This window comes from Erithacus rubecula (genome assembly GCF_903797595.1).
Source record: "Erithacus rubecula genome assembly, chromosome: 1".
Classification (NCBI taxonomy): domain Eukaryota; kingdom Metazoa; phylum Chordata; class Aves; order Passeriformes; family Muscicapidae; genus Erithacus; species Erithacus rubecula.
In genome coordinates this window covers 3,886,644-3,909,962 of record NC_136658.1, presented here as the reverse complement: position 1 = coordinate 3,909,962, position 23,319 = coordinate 3,886,644, and the positions used below count along the sequence as shown (strand labels likewise).

The following is a 23,319-nucleotide window of genomic DNA, read 5'->3' as shown; positions in this document are numbered from 1 at the left end:
TAGCAATCTTGGTTTGTTAGGTCTCCTAGTGATCAAATTGAGTTGAATCCAGGGAAATTGAGTTTATTTTGGTGTGTTCAGAGTATTAATTAACAGAATGTTTTCATTGGGTCCAAGATCTCAGTAGAAACAGTGGTCTGCAAAGAAATTTTGATAATCTGTGTGTTAATTATTGTAAAACTTCAGTGCAGAGAAGGATTTCTTTGTGATATGCTACCAAACCAAATGGTAAAAATGTAGAATAAAAACAAATCTTGCTCAAGATATTAAAAAAAAAAAAATCTCTGTAAGGCAAGTAGAGGCAACTGGGGGGTACAAGTAAAAGTAGGAAAAGATGAGTTCAGTTTTAAAAGGTGTAGATCTCTGAGCACTGGCAGCTTAGGCTGGACTCATACAGATGCAGTTACCACATGCTTTGGAGGGCTCAGAGGAAGTGAAAGGATTTTGCAGGTTTTGAGCAGATCCTGCCAAGCCTGAGGGACAGCATTTAGGAGGAAGTGCTACAGTTTGGATTTGAAAAGTTTTGGAGGAGACCAATGTTATAACATGATTGGGGACAAGACCCTCTTGATACTGAAACAGGGATGGGTGCTTGGTGTCATTTCCACTTCATGGAAGGAAGCAGTGATCTTTCATATGTGATGTCCCCTTCTCTTTAGTGTCACCCTTGGAGCAGCTTGGTTACTGATCTGTTGCTGTCTGTCCAGAGCAAAAAGGACATCACAACAGTGAAGGCAAAGGTACAAACTGGAGGTTTTAGTCTGGGAAGAGTTCAAAGGCAGAGGTGCTGCTCAGGTGTTGAGTTGGAGAGACACATGGCAGGCCCATGATGGTAAAAGCAGTTGTGGAGGGCTCTGAGCTCTGCTTTAGTCCCACTTATTGTGAGATGACAACTTAGCATTGACAAAGATGTCAGACTGAGGCTGTTCTCTGAACATAAGGAGACAGATCCTGAGCAGAGATGCAGATCTGAGTAGTCAGTGCAGTGACTTGAACTTGTTTTGCAGATGAGATCTCTGAGGTGAGATACTGAGGAAAGAGAGACCTGAGAATAGAGAGAGTGTTGATGAAGAGTGCAGCTCCATGATGGGGAAAAATAAGAAAAGATTAGTCAGTAAGGTTAGTAAGTTAGTAAGAATAAGGGTGTCTTGTCCTATTTCAAGAGCAAGAGGATTGTCTGGAAAGGAAGATGTGGATGGGGGGTTTTCACTGCAGTGTGGGGATTGAAAATGTAGCTGCAGTTATTGTAGTTGGAGTAACTGCTCTAACAACACTACAGATTTAACAAAATGGCTGAAGAGGCACAGGTGGGATTTTTCATATTATTTTGATGACAGGTGAGAAAAATAGAACCATTTTTCTGCTGAAAAGAAGAAAAGCAGCTGAAGACTAGATGAGATGTTCAGAAGGAAGTACTGGGGCAGTTGGGCAGGGTGATGGGATCAAGGAGGATGCATGGGAAAAGAGCACATTTTTATTTTTGCCCTATATACCTTGCAGACCTTCCCTTCCTAAAACATTCTTCTTCCTCAGACAGTTTCCTGTGATGATTTTTTCCTCTTGAGAGGAAGTAAGGCTGAGTAAGGTTGAGGAATAGAGCAGGGTGTAAGTGTGACTGAAATATGACTCAAAATTCAGCTTTCTCCAACTGGAATATTTAATAGGTGAAGGAGCTGGAAGGTAGATGTAATCCTGGTAAATGTGGAAGAGGAGGAAAAGAGCTAGAGCTGGAGATGATCCATGTGGATTTTATTATGACAGAGGAGACCAAAGAGTTCAAGGTGGTGGGAGCAGCCACCATATTAGTAAAAGTATGGAATTAGAGGGCTGAAGGTGAGCAACTGGCAAATCCTGTGGCCTTTCTACCAGTCAGGTTATGATTTAAGGAGCTTGTGTCTTATGCTGTAAGGCAACAGAAGCAGGAGAAGTATTTTTGAAGCAGTGAAAGAGACAGAGGGGAGAAAATCAGCAAAGAACGTGAAATGGAGCCAACAACAGGACAGATGAAAATTAAACATGATAGAAATATCTGTACAGGATGACATAGTTCCTTCCTTCCCAGACTAGGGAAGAAGTAGGGAGAAGTCCTTTTTTTTTTTTTTTTTTTTCCTTCACTACAGTTCTAGTGAGTTAAAACAGTGACTTCTTTAGATTAGGCAGATGTGTGCTACCCACTGCCTCTGTGTGGCAAGGAGTTCTCTGTACCATGTACAAGCAGACAATGTCTGTGCAGACTCTTTTCTTCCTACACAAATACTGAGGGCATCTTGCTTGTTTTATGCTTGAAAGGGAGGTTTGTTCTGTGGTTTGGACTTCATACAATGGATTTTATTTTATTTTTCTTTTCTACGCCATTAGCTGAGAAAAATACATAAAGCACAGCAGCTCTCAGTTCATTTAATTTGATTGCTAGAAGTCTTTGTATGTTCCAAATAAATATTTGGTAGTTGTTTTACAAAAGAATATTTTTTGGCTCATAGTCAGAGTATGTAGAAGAGAAAGGAAGCTCTGATAGAACCTCATGATGAAAATTCACCACCCCCTTGGGTTACTTTTTCTCTTGGAAATGAGAGCAGTGGTGACAGGAGAATCTCAGGTATCAAGAGAGAGCCTGATGGGACTGAGGAGTTAGTGAATTTTGGAAGGGAACAGTGTGGACTCTGAACAGCAGAATTAATGAATGGTGGTTTCTTCTGGTTTTGGTTATTGCCATTACTGTGATGTGCTCAATTCTCTCAGCCCTGTTTGCATATTCATTCTGTCAGATGTTTGCTGTCCAGCTTCTGAAAGCTGCTGAGCTGGTTGCTCTCACTGACTAAAAACTCAAACCTCATGATTTAAGGACTAATGTAGGTGGGTTTTTCTTTTCTTCCTTTTTATTTAAACAGTCTTTGACTTGTATCTTTCTGTTTGGTTTGCCTACTTCAGCTACTTTATTCAAAGCTGAGAAACAAATCAGCTGAGGTACTGATGGAGCAGGAAGGTTTGTTCTCCAATTCTAAGGGAATTTAAGGTACCAGAGCCTCAAAACATAGAATCCTGTGAACAGAAGTAGATTGCTGTTACCATCTCTATGCTGAAAATCATGGTTTAACAAAAATCAAAACTTATATTTGAGGTACCAGGAGCACGTTACACACACTCACACTGACTTGACAAGATTTTTGCTTTCACATGGATGTGACATGAGCCCTAGCAGACATTCTCTTGTGATGTCACAAGGTCATGCTTTTTCTGCTTAAACCTGAATGAATGTAGAGATATATGTCCTTAAATCTGGATAGGAATAGTGAATTGGCAATTTAGAAGGTGCCAGGTAAAGAATATCTTGAATGCATTTTCTGAATCATGGTGAATTTTACTCACCTTTAGGAAAACTACTAGTACAAGCACAATATTAACCTTGATTGCTTTAAATTTAGAGGGTGGTTGTGCTTGACTTGCTGTTTTGACTGTGTATAAGGTAGAAAAAAAAATAAACTACTCTCATGCTTCTAAACTATAACCAAATGATTATTTGTCAAGCCTTGCACATACAGACCTTGGAACATGGCAGAGAGCAGGAGTAGATGGCATAGCTGGGAGTGAGAGGAGTTTGCTCCTCAGCTTTCTGGAGTTGAGCTTTTGTTTTACCTACAGCTAGGAAAAACTGGAGGTCTGAAACAAGATGTGTGCCAGAAAGGAAACTGAGTAATAGCTGGGCCAGGTTGTTAGTTCCTCTGATGAGGCTTAATTATTACAATGCCTGCTGTCAGCTGTTACGAAAAAGTTTTAAACTCATCCTTTGCACCATAGAATTGACTTCCACAAAGTGTTGTAGAGGAAACATCTGTGAGTGGAAAATATCCTGTCACAGATAATGCAAGGAAGGAGAAGTGAATATATACTTGGCCTGCTCTATGCTTGTTTGATTATATATATATGCAATGTCTGTGTAATCACTCGATGTTACTGATGCCTCTTCTCTTCTGCCCTTCTAGGCAGCATGATATGAACTTTCTGATTCTCAAAGCAGCACTGATGTGTCTTGTTCTCCTCTTTTCTTCTCTTTGCCTTTCCCATGCAGTCCAAGTGTCAGCAGTAGAGGTCCACACCCCGGAGGAGATGTTTGTGGAGAACGGGACGGACGCGAAGCTGCCGTGCACGTTCACGTCTGTAGAAGTGATCAGCAGTGCAGCATCTGTCTCCTGGAGCTTTCAACCAGAGGGAGCAGCCACTCGTATCTCAGTAAGCAGTGGCTGCAGGGGAACAGACCTGGGAGGGGAGGCTGGGATGGTTGGTTCTAGGGAGCAAGCAAATATGGATTGGGCCCTCCTTCATTGCCTTATCTCCATCACTGTGATTTTAGGGGCTTTTTAAGAGCTGTAGGAAAATACTGCAGCCTGCTAGATCTTTGCCAAGACTGGAATAGGCAGTGACCACAAAATGCTAGTTGCTCTGTTAGTCTTAGGAGAGGGCTGTTGGTATGGAAGCTGTATGTATGAAGTAGATGAACATCTAGGAACCTTGTAAATCCTCTATCCTTTTGCATTTGACTGAATATAGAAGTCACAGGATTTGAATTACCACTGTAACTGCAGTGTTACATTGTGTATTGTGCATGTTGTTTATTTTGCTTGTGTACTGTATAGCCTCTCTTTGAAAGGGTTTGAAGTAAGACCAGTCTCCCAGGTTTCAGAACAGAATTGAATAGCTCAGATCAGTAAGCAGTTACATCCTCATATTATTGTTATTTGACAAGTGGAAAATCAAGCTAGCAAGGAACTTAAACAAATAATATTTGTCATTGCTCAGTTCCTGTACATTGGGCCCAAGTGGACTCAGATCCTTTGAGTGTAAATCTTCTAAGAAATGGCTTTGGTAGGTTGATAGTTCTCTTCCTCCTCTTCTTTCTCAGGCACTGCTGCTGCTTTCTTGTTCCTTGTCCTGAATGAGAATTTAGAGGAAGCAGAACAAGGAACTGTGGGACACCTTTGAAGATGTGGGGACAGCAGGTTGCTCAGCCTGTTTGTGTTTGTCTCCTTCCTCTGCTGCAGACATGAGCTTGTTTAGACTCTAGGAGCTCTTCAATGCTCAGAGCAGAGATGCTCAAAACCAGTGTGTGAGCATCTGCAGCGTATAGCTCTGAAGAACAAGCTTCTGCATTCTCAATGAAATAAATATTTAGTTTTGAAGAGGGAGCTCTTCCCATTGGGAATCCACAACAGTAGTTGGGCAGAAGCTTAGGGAAGTAGGGCATTTTCCTGCCAGTGTTGAACAGGATGGTGAAGAGAAGCCATCTGTTTGTGTGCTTTCCGCTCCCTGTATATCCTGTTTTGCCATTCCCTTTCTGCATCACTGTTCTGTTGTAGGAATACAGCTTCAGCACATAACATTTTTTTTTGAGTTGAAGTGAGTTCAGATGCTCCACCTGGATGTAGCTATCAGCACAATTGAAAGAAAAGCAAATTATCTTTGAGCAGAATTGAGCCAGCACAATTTGATTAACTCCTTGTTTATTTTGGGGAAGGTGTCGAGGGGATGTTTATGAGCCTGAATCATGGCATTGCATAGCTTGGTGCATGTGAATTTGAAAGATCAATCTCATGATCAGTTTATGTCTGAGCTAAGCCCATCCTTCTCTTGACAAGGATGGTCCTGTGCCCCTTTAGAATCACACTGGCTCTCATGGCCATGTGGTGAGGCTGGCTCGACTGGGAGCTTCCCCTGCTTGTCCTCTTCCCTCACCACAGGTTCCAAAGAAGTCTCATCTCACTCCACCGTAGGCAAGGGATGGCTTGAGTCACTTAGCTTGTGTTTCAGAACATATTTTACTTTGTGATTTCTCCTCCCCCAGGTGAGGGCATATAGAGAGCTGAGAAATCTGCCTCTGGCCTTCTAGACTTCCAGTGGGATGATTTCCCCTGTGCACAGGGCTGTGGTAATGCAGTGCTGCTGTGTTGAAGGTTACAGTCAGGCTGGGAAAGCTGCAGACTGATGAAGAGTCCCTTCAAAATGTTGACAGCTGGCTATGTGCTTGTCAGCTTTCTACCACATGAAATACTTAGTTGAATTTATGTTAATCTGGAGACAACAAATAAGATTGACTGCAGCAGGACAGATGGCCATGATGTGCACAAACCTGATCTGGACAAGATTTGTGCTGCCAAGTGATAAGGCCTGATATTCAGAGTGCAGGTTTGATAGAGAGGGTTTTGGAATAGCAGGCCTGAGATCAAGGGCAGGAAAAGGAAAAGGGATAGGAGGTGATTTGAATGGAAGTATGACTGTCTTGCAGGCAGTCTGTTTAGTGGCAGAGACATTGCTTTGTAAATAAGGCAGGAGAGAGAGGAAGCTGGAATATTATCCTAAATTTCTTTCATTGTTCTCTGGAGACTGAGCTGAAGGGAATTCAGGTTGATTCTTGATTAGGTTTGTGTTGCTGTCTTGCAGGATATCCAGTTAAGAAAACCAATTAAGAAAGAATGTGCTCTTGCAATTCTTCTGCAGCCTCGATGCCCCTTGTAGGGGATCCCATGTGTTTGAAAGCAAAGTTGTCCTGTAGAAGTCTGTGCACTTCTACTGCTGTAAATTCCAATTTTGGGCAGGTATAGTTAGGAAATAGTCAGATCCTCCTTAGTCTGTACTAAAGAGGTTTATCCTTCAGAGATTTTTGATCATGTATATGGAGTGCAGAGCCAATGTGCAGCTTAGTCACTTAAAAACTGGGAAACAGTTATATTTAGTTACTTGAAGGTTTTTGGAAAACAGCTATATGTACTCTATATTGGTCATGGGATTTTCTGAGGGGGTGGAAGGAAGGGAGAGTATTGCATTTAATTTAGCTGTGCTTTAGTTGCAAGTAACACAGAGCAAAACACAAGATGGGAAACTTGGTATCCTTTTTCTGCTAGGATGCAGGCAGCTTCCTGTGACAGATGGCTGTGTTCCAGGACTGTTCTGTCCTTTAATTATGACCAGGTTACCAGGTTTTTTCCTCTTTCCCCCACCTCCTGGTCTGCAAAACTCTGTCCCCTGCAAAACAGAAAAAAACAACCCAGCCAATCCAACCACAAAACAACTCAAAACCAACAGAAAACTGAAACTTGCAGTCTCTTGTGCTGGTGTTGTAGAGGTACAAGCATGGTTATGTGATCAAGACTGAAATGATGAGGCAGGAGGAGAAAAACCCCAGCTGCTGGCTGTGTATAACACAGTTGGCTCTGGGAGAATGCTGTAACAGTGAGAGAAGCACAGTGCCTTCTACTTGCTAATTGGATTATTCTTATATCCTCTCTTCCTTGACTGCAGTTTTTCTATTACTCTAATGGGAAGTCATACCCTGGAAAGGACATACCATTTAAAGACAGGATCACTTGGGCTGGAGATCTTAACAAGAAAGATGCTTCTATCACGATATCAAACATGCAGTTCCGGGACAACGGCACGTACATTTGTGATGTCAAGAACCCACCTGACATTGTTGTCAAACCAGGAGAAATCCGAGTTAGAGTTGTGGAGAAAGGTATTCATTCATCCTGTATGATTTTTTTTTTTTTCCTTCTCACTTTGTTTTTTTTTTCCCTCCATTCCTTGTCTGAATCACTTTTGTTGGGGGTGGGGGAGTAACCTGGAAGGAACAAGTGTTTTTATAATTCTCTTGTTTCAGGTCCTAACAATGGAACCAGTATCTTTCAGCTGTTTTAAAACTGTATGTCTTACCCTTTTCCTCTATACCCACTAATTCCTGTGGTTTAAACAATTATTAGGAAAAGCTGATGGAAGGCTTGATGAAAACACATCTTCTCATTTGAAGTCCTGTGAATATATTTCCTGCATTATGCTGCATCAGGGGTTAGGGTGACTTATGAAATCTGGTGAGCAAGGAGAAAAAGTAGAAGACTCTTCTTTTTGAAACCCTTCTGGTATATTTAATGGAATGCAAAACTATGAATCTGGTGCAACCATACAGAAAGTGAAATGCTACTATGTTCCATGCAAAGGTGTTTGTGTTGAATGTCTCTTTTACTCAGGTGTTCTTAAAGAATCCATGGTGGCTCCTTCAAACTTCAGGTCCTGGCTGCTTGCAGTCACATGTGGCTTCTGGTTAGCATTTGGTAACATTTGTCACAGTTCAAGAGCTTTTAGATTCTGTTTGTCAATTTGGCTCTTATTTCCTTTGATCATCCAAAACATTTGATTGTTCTACCTCAGCTGGAGGTCTGCCAAAATGTGATGTTTTTCCTACAATGAAACGATTGTTACAGTAATTGCATTTCCAATTTATAATTTAGGGGGAGCAAGAATAAATGTTGAATTCATAAATGGCAGTGCTGATGCAGCTATTCCATTAGTTTTAATATGTTAGGGAAGTTACCTATCTGTGTGTCCTAATTGGAATGATGCAGGTTTGTACCCCTGCTCTTTAGAACATTCCATGTTCTTAAGTAGGCAAGGTCTCTATCTAATTTTTCTTTTTGTGGAACACTTTGGATTGTGTGGGACTTCTGCAGGTCCAACCATCACTTAGAACTTTCTGTTCCTTGGAAGCTTGAGGCCTATATAAAACAGGGTCTATTTATTTTGTCACAATGATAGTCATTATGGAGAAGCAGTAAAACAGCTGCTGGTTTGGCAAAGTCAGGCTGTCTTGGAAAAGCCTTTTCAGATTTTAACTCAGGTTAAGCAACTAATAATTGGCTTCAGTACACTAATTCAGCTGATATTTTTCAACAGACATGCATGCTCTTGAAAAGTGTTGTGTGTTGTATGCCTTCCCCATAGAGGGCATCTGGAAGAGAATCTCTCAGATTCTGAATGGAGCCCTGTATTTGAAATACTTCTCACCATTAGAAAAAAATGCTGCAACAGTTGTCTTTAGAGTCTTAGGAAGAATGTGAAAATGGGTTTTCAGCCTCTTGTAATAGGTTATAACTCATCCTGTTTTTAACCAACATCTAATACATCTAATGGTTCTGAATCATACGTCTGGTGGTGTAAACTGTTTAAAGCCACATTTGTTCTTTGCACATTTAAATTATCTGATAGATGATAAGTTAGCTTTAGGTTTTGGATTAAAGATTTAATAAGTTCCATGGTGGCCTAATTTTTAAAAATTGCCAAACTAACCTAGCTGATTTTCACTGCACTGCCTACATGGTATTTGTACAAACAGCTCTATCAAGTGTGTTGGAAGAATTCTAGTGGCAAGGATGGAAAGCAAGACTATTTTTTCAGTAGACTATCTGAATGTGGAAAGGACTACCATTTAAAGCCTAAACAACAGAAATTCATAGGGAATTCCAGGCTCTTACATTCGGCTGACCCTGCTTAACACTGAGTTCAAGACAGATTGTGTTGCCTGGAGGAGGTTGATCTTTGATCTGAGCACACATGAGGGAAACAATTAGAATGGTATGAAAATCTTTACACTTAGGAGCAATGGGAACTTCACTTTCCTGCCTCTTTCATAAAACTGATACTGACATGCTTTCAGTGAAATGGAAATTGCTCTGAATTTCAGTAATAATCAGTGAAAAGTGTTCTCTAAATGGCTGGTTTTTTGATTTATGTTGAGTATTAACTTAAATATTGACTTTTAGAGCTGGTGTTTGGTTATGTAGCTAGGACTGTGTTTGACAATGAAGTCATTGGCTGCTATGGAAGGTATTCATGTACACTGATAGCACCTAAAGAAGACTGAGCCAGGCTCTTCAGTGGTGCCTGGTGACAGGACAAGACAATCAGCATAAGTTTGAAACACAGGAAATTCTATCTGCACTTAAAACCCCACATTTTTACTGTGGTTGAACACTGGACTAGTGTATTGGTTTGGCACAGCCTGGTTTTAGGTAGCGGGGGGGCCACAAAGATGGCTCATGATGAAGCCTTTCTTAATGCTTTTTTTCTTTTCCCTCCTTTGCCCAGCTGTGACAGGGAAGAGTGAGTGAGCAACTCTCATGGGTGCCTGGCATTGGGCCAGTGTCAAACCACACAGCTAGGTTGCCTGAAGAGTTTCCCATTCTTGGAGATAGTCAAATCCAAAGTGGACATAATCAAAGTGGACAGAGTATTGGGTAAACTCTGTTATTTACAAGCAGGGGATTTGGACTAGACAATCCCAAGACATCCCTTTCAACCTCAACCATTCTATTATGATCAGATGCAGGTGCCTGAGACAGATTTTTCTATACAGATGTAGATTTTGCCTGTTGGATCTTTTGCTGATTCACTTGTACTTGCTACAAATAGCTAGAGTAGCATGGAGCCTTGTAAGAAACCCTCTGGCCTGAGATGTTCCTTGTGTTAACCATGGTGTGGGGGAGGGAAAGGACTTTGTTTCTCATTGGGAAAAACTGTAATGGTGGTCTGTAATTATTTTGTCCTCATTCTCTGATTGGCTTTTGTTTCTGGCTGCTCTTTTTTTTGCCTACTCTCCCCCAAAATAATATTAGGGAAAATGTGAGTAAAGCAATACTGTGTTCTACATATTTTCCTGGTATCGTACAATGATCCTGACTTAGAAAAAAAAAAAGTCTATAAAAATGTACAGGGCTGTATTTTGAGACACCAGAGTCAGGTAAACAGTGCTAAGAGTGATCCTGGGTAGGAGCTCAGCTGTGTGCTGCATGCTCCCTGGAGATCACCCAGCCTTCAGCACTCCTGGTGGGTTAGTGATGTGCTGTGTCCAAATCTGCTTTCAGGCATGCCTGCCTTTTCCTGTTGACCTTGCTGGGAACTGCCAGATGGCTGTAACCTGGTGTTTTTTTCCCCTTCAGACACAAAATGAGACAGAGTTGTCCTCATTGTCACTTGTACTCCCTGACATGTAAAAACCTTTGGTTCAACACGAACTCTCTCCTGCAGGACATTAAGAACTCTCCTGGCGTGCGCTCTGTTCATATATTCCTCTGCTGGCTGCCTGCTGCCACTGCCACTTTCAGGCTGCATGCTGTAGTTTCTGGGTATTACATTAATTCCTGCTGCTCTATTTGGATCCAGGCTCAAGAGCACTTGTGGTTTGCCCTTGTGTTGAGCAGGGAATGCAGCAGAGTTGAATGTTTTCTCCCTTGTCTCCGCAGACAGCCTGCCCGCGTTCCCCATTGCCACCGTGGCAGGGATAGCCATCGGCACCGTCACAGCTCTCTCATCGCTCGTCTCTATTGTCGTGTGTCTTGTCATCAGAAAGAACAACTCTAAAAAACGATACTCTGGGTAAGAGATCTCCCTCCTCAGCCCTGGCTGATGTGAGGAGCAGCAGCAGGATCAAAGGGAGGGCTTGAAGGGGGGTAGGAGTTGTTTGAGCCAAGCCTGGCAATCATGATTAGGGATAGTATGGTCCTGTGGAACTGTGATCATCTGCTTTAGTGATTACCTCTGTGCTGTGCTTGAAGAGACCTACTGACCATGAGTTGCACCTGAAAATCACTAGGTGCTGAGGTTGATCCCCACACACAAGGATATATGCCCTCAAAGCATTTAATCCAGACCTCTAGGTCTGTTCCCCTTCCCTCCAGCTCTACTTTCCTTACCACCTCCAAAGGAAAAGGAGCACACATGCAATTTGAAGGAATGCTGTGTGTTGAGATTAGGTCTGGATTTTTCTGTTACCAGTGTCTGCCTCCTAAGCCTGGACCAAAATACTTGACAAATCCCCCTTCATCACCACACTTGAAAGTAAGGAAGGAGTAGCCACTCTGCATCCATTCTCATTCACTGTCTGGTTTTTGTTAACTGTTACCATCCCTACAGGGCTTTTAGTGTTAGGAGGATAACTCCAAAGTGAAGTATAGTTCTTTGAATGGGGATATGAAAAAGCAACAAGAATTGACAAAGGCAGATTAGAGTCCTGTGGTGATGAAACTTGCTGCTGGTGGAGGAGGTCCTTCCTTTTTTTCTCCTCTCTAATTAGCTGGTAATTTACTTCTCCAAGAAAGAATGAAAGTTATGTATGTAGACTTAGGAACAACCCCAAAACATACAAGTTTCTTCTGTTCTTTGCCCAACAAATATTCCTGCTTATTGCAGGTTCTTTGGGTTGCCCGTGGGATTAACGAAAATAACTCCAAAAATAAGCTTGTGGGGATTTCCAAATTAAACTTTGCCCTGTCCTTTTCCCAGTTGGAGAGCTTAGACAAAGTGAGTTGGCTATAGCCCAATGGTAAGGCTAAATACAGCAAGGGTGGCTGTGTGTGCTCAGAATTGTGTGGAAAGCCTGGTTTTCCCTTTCTGCATGTATCCTTCCCTTAAGAACTGAAAAGAACCCTGCAGTGTCATGCACCAGCAGTGTGCCTGAGGTGGCCTGCTTGCCCTGCTTCCCACTGACCTGCTCTCCAGTGTCTTCCTGCTGGAGGACACATGGTGCTGAGCCTGGAGCAGTAGTTCATGCACTGTGATTTCTTGTAGCAGATTTAACTATTCTATTGGGAAAGTAATCTCTGAGGTTTAAATCCTGCTTTCACTGACCATGGCAGCTCTGCATGATGTGTAGAAAGAAACCAAGTGTGCTGTGACCCCCTCCAGACTTATGGACTGTCCTCTACATAATGCTAACCCGGTGTGTGGTGGTGGAGAGAAGCACTTACTCCTAGATAACCATTCTGCCTTGAACTGAGGTGGGCTGGGGCTCTGCGTGGCATCTGGGACCCCTGCATGGCCACGGTTTCCATTCATGCTCTGACCTTGGTGGGTTTTTTATTTTGTTTTGTTTTTTTCTTTCTGCCTTGGTGCGCTGGGATCGGATCCTGCTTACCTTCCTCTCCTTACAGAGATCCTGATATAGACGCCAGATTGGGAATGTAACAGGGCTGGGTCTTCTCTTCCAGTCCCACTAGACACCATGGTAACTAATCAAGTTGGTGGTTGCTGTTAATACCTGTGTGTGTGTGTGTACACATTTCCTCTACCTTTGCTGACTAACCAGCTAGCTCTCTACTAACATCTCTGTAATTTGTGCTGGAATCTGTTGGCAAAGGGATGTGCATTTCACTGGGTGCTTGGGTTTCATTGTCTCGTGTCTGACTGGGGTGGAGTTGTTGTTTATGCCAGATGGTGTCCCTCCATCTCTTCCAACAGTGAACTTGCCAGTGCATTGACTAAAGCACAGGAAATTCAGAGCTCTCTCTGTGTCAAAATAAAAGTAAATTAATCCCCTGTAAACATTCCTCTGGCTCAGACAGCTTGGGTGTTGGAAAACTTGCAGGGATCTAAATACATTAGTTGCTTAAGCCTGAATGATAACATTTAGATAGTGTAGATCTGAGAAGTTTTGTGAATAAAACAATTAATGACTACATAGTTTTTGTAACAGAAGGGATATATTGTCTCTGGGACAGTCAAAGCCCCTTGCCATTATGGCTGGAGTATAATTTTTTTAAAAATTCCACCTGCTGCATGTAAAATGCAGCTAAATCTGCTATGGTAAGATCTGCCAAGGGTAAAGAAATGCTTACCCTGCAAGGAGGTGGTCTGCTTAATGCCACTGTCCTTGTTTGTTTTTGTACTCACTTCATACACTGTCTACAAAGACTGAGGGAAAAGGATGCCCAGTGGTGAGACTCTCCTGAGTGCTATGGTAAAAGGAGGTAGACCTAGCATTGCCTAGAAGTCACCAATTTAAGGGCATTTGCTCTGTGGTATTCATTTTTCTGTCACAGGCTTGCTTTCTTTTCAGTCCTGTTTTAAGCAGATGAAAAGAAGCAATCAGGGGGTGAAAACCAGCAGCTTTCCTTTCAGGGGTGTTGGTTCTCACCACAAGACAGTCCTTTTGTTTGAAAACCAGGATTTGCCTGATTAGATATTCAAGTAGCTATGTGAGGGCACATAGCATGAATGTCCTGTGTGACTCTTGAGGTAATTGCTCCACAGACTGGTGTCTGCTGGGAGAATTATTTTGGGCTCACAGCCTAACTATAAAAGCAAGGGAACTAATGCAGACTTGGGTAGGAAGTACCTTGCTGCTGTAGAGAGAGCTGGTGGCTCTTGCAAGTGTTGGCTCTATCACTGGTGCTGCACTTGCCTCAGTGGCTGGGATTGTTTAGCTGCTAGTTAGAAGGTAATTACTGTTTACCACTGTTGGCTGAGGAGAAAACACATGATTTTAGAGAGGCTGAGTTGAATGGGAGTATCTAAGGACCAGGGGTTGTGGAGGAGCTGCTGTCTTATGTTAATAGTTGCTTACCAGTGAAAGTCAGAGGAAGGACAGAGAAATGTCTCGGGAGAGATGGAGAATTGTTTGTGTTTATTTCAGAATCCATTATGTTCATTATTTTACTTTGGCGTAACCTGCCACATTTCACCTTGCCATCATCCGTCTTTTGTTTTTTTGTTTCTTTTTTTTTTTTTTTTTTTTCCTTTTGTTTCACTTCATTTTGGTTTGGTTTCCGTGTGCCTCTTGAACATTGTCGTGCAAACTCTGCTCTGCCACCTCGTCAGCTGCAGTACCTCTGAGAGCTTGATGTCTCCGGTAAAGCAGGCTCGGCAGAAGGAGCCCTCCGACACAGAGGGGCTGGTAAACAGCGTGCCCGCCAGATCACACCAGGTAAACTGCTCCTGCTGCTCCTCCCCCAGGCTGGAATCCATCCCTCCCAGCTGGGGCAGCTGCTGTGGACAACACCCAGGCAGGGTGGGGATCGTGCATTAGGGGCTGGTCAAACGGTGTGTGCTGGGGGTGAGCAGTGAGCTGTGCTGGAGGAAAGAGCAGCAGCTTCATATTCCATTGGAGTTTTATGGCCTTTTCATAGTAAATTATAAGAAAACGTGGTTGTGAGCTTGTGCATTGACTTACACAGGTGGTAGTGAAGTGTAAGGATGAGGTCAGTGAGTGTCTGTTTAACACAGACACAATGCAGTGCCTGTCAGATATGGATCACCCCATAAAGCTGCCTAGTCTCTTTTGGGATGGAAATGGGGAGAAACTTGCCTTGCACTCTCATGCTCCATGGCCTGTCCTTCCTTCCAAGGGGAGGAGCCAGATGCTGACCAGTTTTCAGATGGTTTGTGCTGTTGAGAGCTCTCTTCTGCTGAGCCATCCCAACTTCTGTGGGATTGAAAGTGCCACTCCTTGTGCTTGCTGCACTTGGCAGAGTTCTGCTGACTTTGAAAGGAAAAAGTAGTTTTTATCCAGACTTAGCATCCCATGGGAGGGGACAGAGCATGAGTCAGACAGGGATTCTATGCAATGGATCATTACCTGTTAGTACTACAGGATTTCCTTTTTTGGAAGCTGTTCCTTCCCTTTTGATTTGAGTATTCCTAGCAATCTTCCTGTGAAGATACAGGTCCTGAGACAGTTTAAATTCAAAATGAACTTCTTAATTAGCCACCTTTTAGCAAGTGGTTGCAGTGTAGTGTGTACAAGTTAACACCTGTTTTCTTAATTTCTCCTGACAAGGCAAATGTGCTAACAGTCAGCTCAGTAAAATCAGCTCCTACACTGCTGGGCTTCTGGTTTGGTTTTGAAATGCATTTTGTTCTGGGCCATGCAAAATTTCCAAAGTTTTAGCACATGGCCTACAAAGCTGCCTTCTGCCTTCAGAGATCAGTTATTCACTGGGGCTGTATAATCAGGATTTAAAAATAGTCAGATTTTGACTGACTTGTAGGTCTTGTAGCAGCAGTCTGCCTATAAGGCCTGGATAAAACTTGTCTTTTCTAGATCATAGGAAATGCTTTTGGAATGGGTGCATGAGACAGATGATTCCCACCATCCCCCCTTAAAAATATATATATATATATAAAAAGAAAATAAAAAGGTTTTGCAAAACCAGCACAGTGGGATTTATGATATGGTAGCTGTTGGAATCAATACCCATAGGTCAAAACCCCCCAAAATTTTATCTAATTACTGTCATGGCATGAAGGAGTACTTGCAAGTGCCCTGAGGCTACACACAGATGCTGTTCTGTGCTTGCATCTTGAAAGCAAAAATACTCCAATATTTTGGTGTGAAAACTTGCAGTGTCCTCACCTTCCCATGTCCCCAGGGTTCTGAGTCTCAGTGTGCTGGAAGGAGCAGCAGGGTAAATCTAAATTTTGTGATGTTACTCAGAATCAAGGTGCTTTTTACCCTTCTGTAGTCACTCCAGTCTGTTTCTTCATTGACAGAGTTCTCCCTGCAGGTAAGTTTCTAATGGAAAACACAAAGTGTGAACACTGCTGACCTCAACTAAAAAATACTGCAAATGGCTTTTGTTTTATTCAGTTGTAGTTTAGTTTTTAGATTTTTAATCTTTTTTGTCAGGCAAGCAGTTTCTTTTTGTGGCACACATTTGTAGCAGCAAGTAGTTCTTCTACCTCATCAAACATTTGCCCCATCTTTGCAGAACAACTAAACATATTTGCTTTTCTTTAGAAAGATCCACAGTAAAATCAGATTTTGAACAGAATGTTTGAACAAGTGAGGAAGCTAAATTTCAGTTGATTACACTTACACTGTTAGCTTCTAGCCATTGTTTGGTTGTTTCTTTAAGGGTCATATCCACATGCAAATCAACATATTTGAAATCTTTCATCATATGCAAGTAAAACCTGGTGTTTCTTGGTAATCAGGAAATGAGCTGTAGTATTCAAGCTTTTGAGGTGTTGTGCAGGTGAAAGGCAGATTCTCATTCCCAGCAGTTCCCAGAGCTGTTTGCTGGTTCAGGCACACTCTTGTCTCTTGGAATGCCTGGTAGTTTTAGGCCAGTGGTTTCCACAGTCCTGTGGTCCAACAGCAGAGGCCTGTGGTCTTCCTTGTAGCTTTTTTACAAGGTAGGATGTGTAGGAAGTGATTGAATGCTTTCTTTGTACTTCACTGGAGGAAAAGAACTGTGAATACAAGCAAAACAAACAAAGCTGCCTGTGCAAGTTAGAAACAGTAGAATCACATCTCAGCTGAAAGTGCACTGAGCCTGCACTTCCTTTTGAGTGCAGGTTACTCAGGTGTGGACCTTGCTTTCTGCAGTTTGCATATCTCATTCTGTGAGTGTTCAGCTGCTTGAGTCAGCTCCATTTGTTTTCACTGTGCCCTCCTTCTCAGCAGGTGTGTTCTGTCCTGTCAGATTTGCCTGTGGTGGTTCTTGTTCATTCCCTCATTCTCTAGTGACTGCTGTTCTGCCAGCACTGTTATTTGCCTGGGTAAGAAACCATTTCCAGTGAAGGCAAGAGCTACATGGATTTCCCACATGGATGTCCTTGTTTGTATTCCAGGGCCCTGAAAAGGAATAGTTTGTGATGCCAAGAATCTTGATTGAAATTTCAGATAACTTTCCCAGATCTCTGATAGTTGCAACATCATTCAGTCTGAGAAACTTGAAAATTCTGTAGACTTCTGTTGGACCATGGTGGTCTAACTTTGTAATTCCTTTTTCTTTCCTGTAACCTGCAATTCATGACTCTGCTGACAAACCCTTAGCAGGTGCACCTGCTACTCTTTTCCCTTCAGTTCTGAATGGAAAAATTACAAGGCTTCAGGAAATTCTGATTTTTTACAGCAGTGCTGGTTTGTCTTCTGGTTCTGAAGAGTCAGGATGAGCTTACTTGGGATTAGATGAAAGTTCTGAATTGTTTAGGCTGTTTTTAAAATGGCCCAGGTGACACTTATAGTCAGAGAATCAGTTGGCAGCAAATCAAATAGATGAGCACTGCAGTAAATCCTTGGTCCCTTATTTTCTCTCTGTTGGCTATCTACCACCTTTTTTTAGGTGGCTGACAGTGAACACATTGAGACAAGGACAGCTTGGTTTGGATCAGCTGATCACACCAGTCAGTCTTTCCACACCACTAACATGCTGCTTGCAACACAGTGACTATATTTAAACTGGCAAAAACCCAGTGCAGTGGTAACTGATACTGAGTGAACTCCACTGCTAGACAATTGACCCAGTAGAATTACTTGAACAAAATTTGAAATGTCACAGTGAATACTTTATGTAGTTAATTTTTTTTTTTTAATTTTCTTTTTCACTAATAGTGCTCTCAAGCTGAATTCATCATATCCTTGACCTCTGGCCTCAGGCAGATGAGATTTCCAAAATTGCTTGCAATTAAACTTCAGGGTTACTTTGCCTTGAAGTTTATATAGACACTGTGATCTGACTGGAATTAGTAATCTCAGTACAGTGTTGGAGACCAGAACAACATGAAAGCAAATAGCAGAAAAAAATTTAAAAGAAGTGACTGTAATGAGAATTAAAATCCAGATTTTCTGGGTCATTGGTGCCTTTTTTTCCATTTTTTTCAGTGTGTTGTTTATATTAAGGGTTTTATACCTACTTGCAAGTTTTCACCCTTCAGTCCATCTTCTTCCTCTATTCTTTATTACTTTGGATATACTTTACCCAGAAGGAAGAAAATGTGGATTTAAATTACTTCTAAAAGAGAACAAGGCATTTATCAGGTGTGAGCTTTGCCACTGTGCTGGGGAGAAAACAGCTGTGCAGGAAGTTACCTGTGGTCCTTCAAGAGCATAATTTTCTGTACAGAAGGTCTGTTTTCAACTCTGGCTCATAATTGCTTTGGAAAATAGATGGAAAGACTTCTCTGTCAGGTCTGTACAAATGTTTCCTAATTTGTCAGGATTCCAAAAGTACTGGCAAGAAGGAATGCTGGTGAAGGCTACTTCTTTCTGAGACATGAGGGAAACCAGAATAGTTAAGTGCATGAAAAGTTTTGAAAGAAAAACCATTGAAGAAGCCACAACCAAACAGAAAGCTCTCTCTTTTTAATTGCCTCACTGCTCCTCCCCAGATAAGACAATCCCTTTGCCTCCTGCATGGGGTGTGTGCTCTCTCTGCTGAGGTCCCCTGGGAGGTGGTGGCAGCCCTGTGCTTGTCTCAGCTGGGGGGTTCAGTGTGGGAGCTGCAGTTCTCTTGCCATCAAGGTCCCACCTGTCTTGCTGGACCTTTGCTCTGTGGAGGCTGCAGTCTTGCCCTCAGCCTGTCTCCAGTAGCTGCAGTTGGCTTTCCCTGGGCTATGTTTTAGAGGATGTGGTGTTTTAGAAAGTGTTCACACATTCAGCTGAAAGACAGGGCTGTAATATCCTCCCCTGCACCCCAGCAAATGTCCTGAAGATGTGAGGCTGTACCTGCCCAAGGTGTTTGTGAGCTGCTGCTGCCTGGGCTGGCTGGGAAGTCAGGTAAGAATTTGGTATTGCTGCACCATTTTAGCTCTTCCTGGCTCACTGCTGTCTAAGTCTTGGCCCCACCACTGGCTTGGGCAGTGACTTGAGTGACAGAATGGCTGCAGCTTTATTCTCTCCCTTGTTACCCAAGTGGCACAGCCATGCTGGGTTGTACAGGACCTTAGTAGCAGTTTGGGAAGTACACTTGGCTGTTGACTGGTAAACCTCTGGTACAGTTCCTCTTTATTAAATACATTTCCTCAATATTAAATCTGGCACACATCTGACTAAGCCACGTGTCTTTGCTCCGCAGCACACGTAAGAATTGCTGCTTTTCAGAGCAAGGGGTCCTAGATTTTGCTTTCTGTGACATCAGGCAGTTTTGGAGGGAGGCAAGGGTGCTGTTTGGCATGCTCCTGAGAGGAGAAAGGTGGCAGACTAGAGCTCACGCGCAGCTGAGGGTTCATTCCACCTGCTTCCAAGTGCCGTCCGCAGTCATGAAAGCTCTGTGGTCTTGCTTTAGCCCTCACCTTGCTGCAGCCCCCGTGGAAGGGAGGGGCAGCGTGGCCTGCTGTGCCAAAGGCTGACCTGCCTGTCCTTGTGTCCCCAGGGCCCAGTCATTTACGCGCAGTTAGATCACTCCGGGGGACAGCACAGCGACAAGATCAACAAGTCCGAGTCTGTGGTCTACGCCGACATCCGGAAGAACTGAGATCCTCAGCCTTCCCAAGGACAACACTCATTCAGACTGGAATTGCTTGAGCAAGATTTGACCCAGAGAACTCACATGTGGCCTTTGATGCCTAGGCTAGGACCAATGCATGTGCATACAGAGGGAGAGATATATATGTATTGTGTGTAAATAGTCTATTTAATCGTACAGAAGTGAGACCAATGTTGCATGTTGAAATGCGGTAAGAATTTTGCTTATAAATTGCCAATATTCTTTTTTTTTTTTTTTTTTTTTTGGTATCTTGTGTGACGAGAGAGAAAGTGAAAACTCGCATCACAATTTTAAAATATTTTTATCTTGATTATTAATGGAGAAACTGGAAGATGCCTGAAGATTCTAGATTGACCTGGAGATTCTTTTTTCTTTGCTTATAGGGCCTAATTTCTTTTGTTGAGGTGACTATAAAGAAGACATCTTCTTTATATTCAGAGTTCTTTATGTATACAGGGTATTTATCTTTCCTTGGTCAGATTCTCAGTACAGGTTGCCTTCTCCTGTAAACCAGACCCTCTCACTTGGCCTTGTAAGCCAAATTGTGACTCCTAGCTATCAGAAATGTCTTAGCAGTGTGAGTGAAGGAAATCTTTAGGCCTACCTGACCTGTGTAACATGGGTCACAAAACTGTTTACTTCTCAATGAGCCCAGCTTTTTAAGCTTAGTCCTTTAAAGTGCAGGGATAGTGTTGATCTAATGGATTTTGTGAAATGATAGTTTACCTGTGAAAACAAAGGAGATAATGATTTAAAGGCATAGGAAGCTGTAGTGTAGGTGGTTGCCTCAGACTCTGTTGAACCTTTCAGTCAAATACTTCTTCCTCAAAACTCTGTCATTTCATGTAAGTGTTTGTCTTGGTTTGAAAGACAGATGTCTGCTAAGGAAGGCAGGAGCCTCTCTTGAAATGGAAAATGTAAACTCCCTCTCTCCAATTTATTATAATTTTTAAATTAAGGAGCTCTCAGGCAAAGATATGGGAATAGGAATAACAGTTCTTTACTAGGAAAATTAAAATAAAAATGCAGTAATATAAAAAAACCAAAACACTGACAGTCAGAATACAACCTGACACCCTGTCAGTCAGGGTGTTGGCAGCAGTCCCATTAAATGGTGGTTCCAGTCCCCCTGCAGTGGCAGATGTGGTTCAGTTGGAGCAGTGCTCCTGTAGAAGGTGCAGTTTTCCTCCAGAGGTCCAGTGGTGATGCAGAAGGGTCTGGTTTTCCTCTGGAATTCAGTGGGAAAAGGCTGCCCTGATGCTCCAAATCTCAGATTTTATCTGGGTAGGAAATGTTTGGCTCCTCACCCTGGCTGAGCATCTCCCAATGGGATGATGTAATTTTATCAGTCATGCAGGGGGACTCAGTGGCCCATTAACAGAAGATACCTCCCTGGAGGAAGGATGGGTTGTGGAAAAGATGAGGATCACTGCCCTACCTGGTTTTTAACAGACAGTGATAGAATACATACTTTTGGTTACATCCTGCATTGCAACCCAAGACAGTTAAAAAGGGCTCCAAGGGATATCTAGAAGCTGTAATAGTTCCATACCTCTCTCCCATGGCTCCTTTATGCCACTGTCACCTCCTTGGAGGTGCTTCATCTGAGCTCAAAAGCCTGTAGTGGAGGCTGAACAATTTCTGGTGGAAATCTAGGGCTCTGGTTTTTTTATTTTTGTTGTTTATTTTGTGTAACCAATATTTGCACAGAAGATGTGGATGGGCAGTTTATTTATTTCATCTCTGCTGCTTGAATACAATTCTCCAGCCTCTTGTTTTTAGGTTAAACTCATCCTAGATTATTAAGGATCTCTGCTGATGAGGATTTCTTTTGCTGACCCATTGAATCTCCAAATCTGGTGCTCAAAACTAGAAGTGGCCTTCCAGCAGAGATCTTATCAAAGTAGAATATAGAAGGATTTCTGTTTTGTACATCCTAATGTGGTGGTTTTGTTTAGGCTTGGTTTTTTTTTGGGTTTTTTTGGGGTTTTTTTTGGCAGCAAATAATTTTCAGTTTGGTCTATTGTAACCCCTTTCCTCTGATTTTTACCCATTGCCTAGTTCAGTTTGTTTCACAGAATCAGTCCCAGAATGGTTGAGGTTGGAGGGACCTCTAGAGATCATCCATTCTTCCTCAAGCAGGGTTAGCCAGAGGAGGCTGCCCAGCACTGTGCCCAGTTTTGAGCATCTCCACAGGTGGAAACTCTACAGCACCTCTGGGCAACCTGTTCCAAACAAACTCCAGCCCACATTTCAGTCTAACACCAAACACATGAAAAATAGTTACAGGCCCATGGCACACCCTTTCACAACCACATTAGAGAATCCTTTAATCATGCCAGTGCAATTTTAATAACTATTTTGTGTACAGTGAGGTTTTTTTCCTCCAACACAGTTAGATATGCCAACACTATATTCTTTGATCAAGATCAGACTTCACTGGTTTTCTGACAACAGCTGCTTTTATTAGAAATCAATAGTTTTATTTTTGTATACATGCAATGGGTAGATCTTAGGACATTGCCCTCAAAGCCATTACCAGCTTCTTAAAACTGAGGCTCAGAAGGAAACCATGGTTAATTTATTCTGCCATATGTCAGTTGTTGATCCTGCAATATCTGAATTTGTGTAATTCTTCTTCCAAGGCTTGGCTGGTATCAAAAAACAGGGCGTGTTTCAGTTTTAAAGGAGATTTTTAAGGCATAAGTTTTCAGGTATTTGCCAGTTCTCCTAGGGAACTGAGACACTGAGCTGTGGCTAACTAACAGCTCTGTAAATATTTAGTATTTTATTTTTTGGCAATAACACATACAAGATAAAAATGGACAAATTTCTTCTTCACAGGAGACCTTTAAATATCTTTTTCTACTTCATGGATTAAGCAGAGGTTTTTTTGTTGGTTTTTTTTTTTTTAGCAAGACTCCACATGAAGGGCTACAGTGTTTGTACCCAGTGTTGGAAGCTGATGGAGTGGGACCTACTTACCCCAGAAATGCTCAGGAGTAGTTTGTCCACTCAAGCTTCCATCTGTTGATAAGATCCACTGTCTTGATTGTTGCAGTGCTCATGTTGGTGAGTGCAGTCAGGAAATTCTTTACTCAGAAAAGGCCCTGGCACAGGTTGCCCAGAGAAGCTGTGGATGCCTCATCCCTGGAAGTGTTCAGGATGCAGTTGGATGGGGCTCTGAGCAACATGGTCTGATGGAAGATGTCCCAGTTCATGGAAGAGGGCTTGGAAGTGAATGATCTCTAAGGTCCCTCCCAACCCAATCCAGTCTGTGATTCTGTGGTTCTATAGGATCTTCTCAAGTGCTGAATTCTGTACCTGGCAGCCAGAGGGACATCCCTGTCCTGGGGGCACCAGGCCCAGCACAATCCCCAAGGGAAGGGATTGTCCTGGGGGCAGTTTTGGGTGCCACAACATAAAACAGACATGAAGCCATTGGAGATTGTCCAAAGGAGGCCATGGGGATGGTGCAGGGATGGAGGGGAAGCCTTCTGACAAATGGCTGAGGCCA

The 23,319-nt window shown here is 42.6% G+C and overlaps 1 protein-coding gene across 5 annotated transcripts in view; it reads left to right on the top strand.

Moving 5' to 3' along the window:
• The window catches only part of MPZL1 (myelin protein zero like 1), a gene marked incomplete at its 5' end in the record, with an annotated part of 30,144 nt that extends 9,108 nt beyond the window's left edge, over positions 1-21,036 (top strand). For 3 of the 5 annotated variants that reach the window (XM_079308873.1, XM_079308876.1, XM_079308874.1), the window contains 5 exons: positions 4,067-4,227; positions 7,291-7,504; positions 11,061-11,193; positions 14,413-14,518; positions 19,689-21,036. In XM_079308873.1, coding sequence (XP_079164999.1) covers positions 4,067-4,227; positions 7,291-7,504; positions 11,061-11,193; positions 14,413-14,518; positions 19,689-19,790 — 716 coding nt within the window. In that variant the 3' untranslated portion in view covers positions 19,791-21,036. Of the gene's footprint in view, positions 1-3,921; positions 4,228-7,290; positions 7,505-11,060; positions 11,194-12,006; positions 12,717-14,412; positions 14,519-19,688 lie in introns of those variants that run through there. The other 2 variants (XM_079308872.1, XM_079308875.1) reach the window with 2 other exon arrangements.
• Between the last annotated feature and the right edge of the window lie 2,283 nt (positions 21,037-23,319).